Source organism: Saccoglossus kowalevskii, chromosome 17, assembly GCF_978046115.1.
Source record: "Saccoglossus kowalevskii chromosome 17, keSacKowa6.1, whole genome shotgun sequence".
NCBI classification, from domain to species: domain Eukaryota; kingdom Metazoa; phylum Hemichordata; class Enteropneusta; family Harrimaniidae; genus Saccoglossus; species Saccoglossus kowalevskii.
The window spans coordinates 5,753,879-5,761,638 of NC_140657.1; the positions used below are offsets into that span (position 1 = coordinate 5,753,879).

Sequence of the window (7,760 nt, forward strand, 5' to 3'; positions counted from 1 at the left end):
GGTACATGCCTAAGACAAATACTGCTAAAAATATTCATAAATTTTATAAATGAAGTGTTAGGGTCTGTGTCATCATAAACTGGAGACCAATCTACAGAGTTCATTTCATCACTGAAAGATTGTCCACTGTAAGTTGACAGTTTTTTGAAATTGTGTGAAAGGTCCTTAATGCGAGCAATAATGGGAAAATGATCACTAAGGTCAGATTCAATTGTACCTGTCTCGAAAAATAGATCACTAATATTTGTAATAGAATTTGATGTCTCAGTTACTCTAGTAGGTAATAAAATACATTGAGAAAAATTATACGAGTTAAGCAAGGTTTCATACTCAGATTGTTTAACTGAATAATCTATATTTAAATCACCAAAAAAGAGATACTTCTTATTTTGTTGGGACAACAAACAGAGACTTTTTTCAAAATTATTTAAAAACTCGTTAAGTGAAGTACCTGGCTTACGGTAAATTGATCCAACTACATATTTCTTACCGTGCAGACAAATTTCAATGAAAATAGATTCACAATGATTAAAATCGAGATCATTGGATTTAATAGTAGTAAATGGTATATTTTCGTGAATATAAATGCCGACTCCACCACCTTTACTTTCACGGCGGTTTTGAAATAGAAAATTATAGGAAGGAATTTGGAAAACAGACACAGGCGAACTTTCTGACAACCAAGTTTCAGATAAACATACTATAGGAAAACAAAATTCAAGCGACGTCAAAAAAGATAAGAACTCATCAAAATGAGCGCCTATAGACCTAATGTTACAATGTAATATAGTAAAATCATTTTTAGCAATATTAGCCTGAAACGACTCTAGATTATACGACTTAGAAACAAAATTTATCAACGACTGGCTGTCGTCCATCAACAGCGTAACATTGGTAACAGGACGCTAGGCGTCAACTCGAACTAGATCTATATAATACGTTGCAGGTCACTTTCCGTGTTGATAATAATGGCTGGCGTGCGGTCTTCTTTACGAATAAAAATGTTTCCATTAAAAGTCCAAATAAACTTCCAGTATAGTTCTTTGCGACGTGTATTTGCTTTGTGGAACAGCAGCTTCTTAGCAGGTGACAAGTGTTCATTTATATAAATTGGGTTGGTTGCATTACCAATGCCTATATCAGTGGGTGTCTTACTCTTCATTTTTTTCTTAGCTGAATATATCTTATTGCGCACACTTCTACGGGTAAACCTCACAACAATGGAAGGAGCCATGGTGGCAGTTGGCTTTTTGAAAAGACGGTGGGAAATATCTATATCACCTGGTTGGATAACAACACCTACCGCAGACGCGATTTTCTGGGCTATCTCGTCAGTATCTTCATCTGGTAACTCCGGTATTCCACTGATCTCAATATTATTACGTCTCATATATTGGTGGAGATCTTCAATCTCGGTCTGAGCATTCTTTAGACAGGATTCCGTATTGGTTAGACGATCATTCAGATGCGCATTCTCTCGCTCAAGGTCGCACATACGTTGTTTGAACTCATCAAAGAAACTACTGAAAAAATTTACAGTGTCCTGCAGATCATTGATTTTCTTGTCAATGGAAACCACTTTGTCGTACTTTACATTCAGATCTTGCAAGGCAAGGTGAATAGCAGATAGAGTATTCTCTGGTATAACTTGCTCCGAGTTCAAATCACTTTTCATTGGCGTGGCCGCAGATGCGCTTACCAAGGACGCGGTGGACATCTTCGCCACTATGTGTGTTTATTGTATTTACAATCATGTTAACGCCCTCTTGTGTTCGCTTTACATTTTGCTACGCATGCTCTGTTCTCTCGTTGTGTTTTCCCCGCCATGTTGGTTCTGTTTTCCCGTTGAGAAATAAACGGAGTTACTCGCTCGTTAGCGCTCCAACTGAAGTGTCTGGTTGTAGTCCAAGCTCTGTATACAACAGGTCTGTGTCCATACTGGCGTGGTGGCAGCGTCCTTCGGATCTCACGTCATTGAAAGGTAATACGGACATCGTTAACTCACAAGCCTGCTATACACGTACGGACTTTACACACGCATATTGTGTACAGCCAGTCAGTCAATATATCGACTGGATAATACCGACGTTGATTTCGTTAAGCAATACTAATCATTATGGCCAACCAACAACGGGCGCCCAAGCAGTGGTGTCTGTCAAAATCAGAAACAATTACTTCGTTTGAAAGCTGGCGTCAGAACCTGGTCTACACACTCTCATTAGACTCAAATTTTGCACAGTTCCTCGGTGAGGGCGTACAGTGGACAAAGCGAACCAAGGCTACACCGCTGAGAGGTTTCACAGATGATGGAGAAGACATCCAGGCCGGCAGACGACAAACTGCCCAGCAGAAGGTCAGTGCCCTAGAACTAATGTTGGGGCAAATAGCCAACTTCTGTCCAATCATATCTCGCAACATGATAGTCAAAAATTCGACATCCATGAGCAATATTTGGCAGGTAATCCGTCTCCATTTTGGGTTCCAGTCCACTGGTGCACACCTGCTAGATTTTTGTAATATACACCTTGAACCAGATGAACGCCCAGAAGATCTCTTCCAACGCTTAACAGCATTTGTTGATGATAACCTGTTACGCAGCGACAATGGTATTTCACACCACGGTGAAACAATAACTGACGATGAGGAAATTTCCCCTTCACTTGAGAACTACATTGTACTCACTTGGTTACAACTAATTCATAGTGACCTCCCCAAACTGGTTAAACAGCGGTATGGGACTGAGCTGCGGACACGGACTCTAGCTTCTATAAAGCCCGAGATCTCGCAAGCATTGAGCTCACTTTTAGATGAAATCCACATGACTGAGGACGCCACTGTCATGCTCTCTGCTTCTTCAAGGCCTCAGAGGGGACGCATCACACCAAAACCAGTGAGATATCAAAAGGCTCGGCCCAGGGAACGCAAAAGCCGCTCATGCCCATTATGTAAGCAGGCCAGCCGTCCAGACAACCATTTCCTCAGCGAGTGTGACTTCCTGCCGGACCAAGATCGTAAATTCATGACCAAGGCCAGACAGATTGTTAATATACTCGATGATGTTCCCCAGGACACTCAACAGGGCGATGATGACCTCAGTGACTCTGACACTGCGGACGTCCCTACTGCCCTTAGAATACAGGTTCGTCAGTCACCATATATTGATACATTTTATGGCCACCAGGTTACACGTCTTACCATCGACAGTGGTGCCACTGGCAATATGATTCTACTGGCCACCGCAAAACGTCTCGGCGTCCCAATAAAGTCTAGTTCTCAATCAGCACGCCAAGCAGATGGTTCATCTCCCCTAAAAGTTGTGGGTGAGACCAAATTCGCAGTGAGTCGCGATGATATGAATTTCAAGTTTGAAGGCCTCGTTGTCGAGAATCTCGATGTTGAAATACTCGCAGGTACCCCTTTCATGGAGGCCAATGATATAAGTGTTCGTCCAGCCAAGCACCAAGTCACTGTGGGAGACAACACTACATATACATACGGTTCATCGCCAAAGGGCAGTCATCGCATTCGCCGGACACTCATACTACGCGCACCACCAAAGTCAACAACAATTTGGCCCGGTGATTTCATTGAACTTGACTTGCCTACAGAAATCAAAGACTCAAGCGAGGCATTCGCACTTGAACCACGAGTAGAATCTCGCTCGCTCTCAGTCATATCATCTGACAAGCCATGGCCTGCTCCAAACATTTATTCAACCATATCGGGTAAAATTCGGATTCCGAACCAGACCAACACACCCCAAAATTTGAAACGCAATGAACATTTTTGCCAAATATGTCCTGTCTTCGTACCACCGACAAACAAAGACAGCATAGACACTACACTTCATGTAACATCACCACACAAATCAGTTCTTCCAGAAAAGAGCTACTCAGATTCGGTTAAAATTGACCCCGACCAACTCCTCTCTCCGTCTCACCAAGCAAAGTTCGCAACATTACACCATGAATATAATGATGTCTTCAACACTGCAATCAAGGGTTATAACGGTGCTTCTGGCCCATTTCAAGCAGTCGTCAACATGGGTCCTGTTCAACCACCGCAGCGCAAGGGCCGTGTTCCCCAATACTCCCGTGACAAGTTGGCTGAGTTACAACAAAAGTTTGACGAACTTGAAGAGCTCGGTGTTTTTGCTCGCCCGGAGAACGTACATGTCAATGTAGAATATGTGAACCCCTCATTCTTAGTCAAAAAACCAAACGGTGAATTCCGTCTTGTCACCGCTTTTGCAGACGTTGGCCGCTACAGTAAGCCACAACCCGCCTTCATGCCAGACATCGACAGCACACTACGCCAAATTGCACAATGGAAGTATATCATCACCACCGATCTCACTAAGGCCTTCTACCAGATTCCCCTGTCACACGAGTCACAAAAATACTGTGGCGTTGTAACCCCATTCAAAGGTGTCCGCGTATACGTGCGTTCAGCCATGGGAATGCCAGGCTCTGAGACAGCGTTGGAGGAGTTAATGTGTCGCGTACTTGGTGACATGCTTGAGGATGGTAGCATTGCCAAACTCGCAGATGATCTGTACTGCGGTGCAAATACAATCGAGGACCTTCTTGTAAACTGGAGACGTCTCCTGTGTAAGTTAGCAGCCAATGACTTAAGACTGTCACCATCGAAAACTGTCATCTGCCCGGCAACAGTCACAATTCTCGGTTGGGTATGGAATGAGGGAACCATCCGCGCAAGCCAACACCGTATCTCTACGTTGTCGTCATGTTCTCCACCGGAAAAGATACGCAACCTACGATCATTTATAGGCGCATATAAGGTCCTAGCTAGAGTGCTTCCAGGCTGTGCTTCTCTTGTTGCTCCACTAGAAGATGCGACTATTGGACAACAATCCCAAGATAAAATTCAATGGTCGGATGAGCTTCGTGATTCCTTTCGTGTTGCTCAGGCAGCATTATCATCAAATCACACGATCACACTCCCCAGACGCACAGATCAGATATGGATCGTCACTGATGCAGCCATTAAAAAACACAGTGTTGGGTCCACCATGTATGTCTCGCGTGGTGACAAGCTCCACCTTGCAGGTTTCTTCAGTGCCAAGCTTCGAGGCCGTCAGGCAACATGGCTTCCATGTGAAATTGAGGCCCTTTCTATTGCCATCGCAACAAGGCACTTTGGGCCATACATCATTCAGTCCCACCATAAACCGTGTATTCTTACCGACAGTAAGCCATGTGTGCAAGCGTACGAAAAACTTTGTCGGGGTGAGTTCTCAGCAAGCCCACGCATAACAACATTCCTCTCTTCTGTTAGTCGTTACCAGGCCAACGTGCGCCATCTGGCGGGCAAGGACAATATTCCATCAGACTTTGCCAGCCGCAATGCCGCAGAGTGTACCACCCCTACCTGTCAGATATGTTCGTTTGTAGAACGTGTGGAAGACTCGGTTGTCATGAACACATCCGTTGAAGACATATCATCAGGAAATAAACGCCTACCATTCACCAATAGGGCAGCGTGGCAAACTATCCAGTTGGAATGCGCTGATTTAAGACGCACACATTCTCATCTCACCCAGGGGACTCGTCCATCTAAAAAGCTAACTAACATCAAAGACGTCAAACGCTACCTCAACATCGTCACTATTGCCAAAGATGGTCTACTTGTAGTCAAGCGTACTGATCCATTCGCTCCACCTCGCGAGTGCATTGTTGTACCTCGACAGGTGTTAGATGGCCTCCTGACAGCAATTCATATTCGTCTCAGTCACCCGTCTTGTTACCAAATGAAGCAGGTCCTCCATCGTTATTTTTTCGCACTGGACATGGACAAGGCAATCCAACACGTATCCACCTCTTGTCACCAGTGTGCCTCACTTAACAAAGTACCTCACACAATTGTTAAGCAATCAACTTCAGATCCACCAGAATCTGTTGGCAGTTTATATGCAGCAGATGTAATTAAACGTGAAAGACAATTAGTCCTAGTCGTCAGAGAATGCGTCACGTCATACACCACAGCGTGCCTCATAGAAGACGAACGCAGTGAAACATTGCGCAACGCCTTACTGCGACTTTGCATTGACCTGAGCCCCCTTGATGGTCCACCCGCAGTTATACGAACAGACCCAGCTCCAGGTTTTGTAGCCCTATCGAAAGACAGCCTTCTTCGAAAATACCGTCTGAATATTGAGGTCGGCCGCATCAAGAATCGCAACAAAAACCCTGTCGCAGATAGAGCAATACAGGAAGTTGAGGATGAGATTCTCCGCCAGGATCCACTGTGCGCAACTATTACGCCACTCTCCCTCTCCATAGCAATCGCTCATGTTAACTCTCGCATACGGTCAAGTGGCTTATCGGCACGTGAAATGTGGACCCAAAGAGACCAATTTACCAATTACCAGCTTCCAATTAGCGACCGTAAACTTATTTTAGACCAACACACGAAACGTTTGGCTAACCATAAAGCTAGCGAGAAGTCAAAAGCTCCTACAGTAAAAACCACCAGTGCACCCAAACTTGAAGTTGGGGACCTCGTCTATCTGCACTGTGACCGCAATAAGTCTAGTGCCCGTGATCGCTACTTGGTGACTGGTATCGATGGCCAATGGCGCAACATCCGCAAGTTCCGCGGTAGTCAACTCAGGCAAACGTCATACCGTGTCAAAGAGTCGGAATGTTATATCGTACCTTCTCCGAAAGACACCGATCAAAACCCTATGTCATATCATCTGGACGAAGACGACACTCCACTATCTCCAACACATCCACCAATACCACCAAGTATACCTTCCGATCTAACACCGGCAACAGGTTGCACTGACACTCCCTTAGAAACTGAGTCGCAAAGTATTGGCTCAATAAACCCAATATTGTTGACTCCTGGAGACCAGACACCAACATCCCTGGCTGATGATAATCCAAAAGTCATGCAGCCCGTTCAACATAGACGATCAAGCCGTAACCGCCGGCTTCCGGAACATCTAAAAGACTATGTCATGGACTTTTAAGTCTGTATTCAGTTTAGATTATTTTTTGTGTCTTTCCAACAACAATTTTGAATTATCATGTTGCCTGTCATTTTTCCTCTTGCGTTTTCTTTAGTCTTTTCGAAAATGATGTAAGTTAAAGACGATAAGTGGTTACGCCACTATGTGTGTTTATTGTATTTACAATCATGTTAACGCCCTCTTGTGTTCGCTTTACATTTTGCTACGCATGCTCTGTTCTCTCGTTGTGTTTTCCCCGCCATGTTGGTTCTGTTTTCCCGTTGAGAAATAAACGGAGTTACTCGCTCGTTAGCGCTCCAACTGAAGTGTCTGGTTGTAGTCCAAGCTCTGTATACAACAGGTCTGTGTCCATACTGGCGCTTGTCTTGTTTCGGGAACCGTCGATTTTCGCTTTTCTTACATAACTCCATATATCCCTGACACAAACGCACGTTCTTACTGGTCTTGCAATCTCCACATTTCATGTTGACCTATTCGTAGCTCAATAAACAACTACACTACTGAGAAATTTCGTAATATTGCCGGACTGTATCCGTTACACGTGGATATCCGTTATTCTAATCTAGATCCCAGAAGGGATACGATATCAATAAAGGTTGTTGCTCACATCACGTGTGTACGTACGCGCCATATAGTACCATATAGTGGATATTCTGAGAGTAGGAGTTGTGGTACCATAGTGGATATTCTGAGAGTGGGTGTTGTGGTACCATAGTGGATATTCTGAGAGTGGATGTTGTGGTACCATAGTGGATATTCAGAG

General features: G+C 44.3%; 2 protein-coding genes across 2 annotated transcripts; one reads left to right on the forward strand and one right to left on the reverse strand.

The window, feature by feature from the left end:
* Positions 1-928: 928 nt before the first annotated feature.
* LOC146732609 (uncharacterized) lies at positions 929-1,717 on the reverse strand. Its single transcript, XM_085492387.1, has one exon. It carries the CDS (start codon positions 1,715-1,717, stop codon positions 929-931), a length of 789 nt encoding a protein of 262 aa, XP_085348513.1.
* Positions 1,718-1,726: 9 nt separating this feature from the next.
* Positions 1,727-7,302, forward strand: LOC146732610 (uncharacterized). The gene has a single exon (XM_085492203.1). The coding sequence runs from the start codon at positions 2,117-2,119 to the stop codon at positions 6,995-6,997; it is 4,881 nt and encodes a 1,626-aa protein (XP_085348329.1). The 5' UTR covers positions 1,727-2,116; the 3' UTR covers positions 6,998-7,302.
* The last annotated feature ends 458 nt before the right edge of the window (positions 7,303-7,760 follow it).

Excerpts from the sequence above, each read along its gene's own strand:
- LOC146732609 (XM_085492387.1), bottom strand. The coding sequence starts at position 1,717 with ATGTCCACCGCGTCCTTGGTAAGCGCATCTGCGGCCACGCCAATGAAA.
- LOC146732610 (XM_085492203.1), top strand. The coding sequence starts at position 2,117 with ATGGCCAACCAACAACGGGCGCCCAAGCAGTGGTGTCTGTCAAAATCA.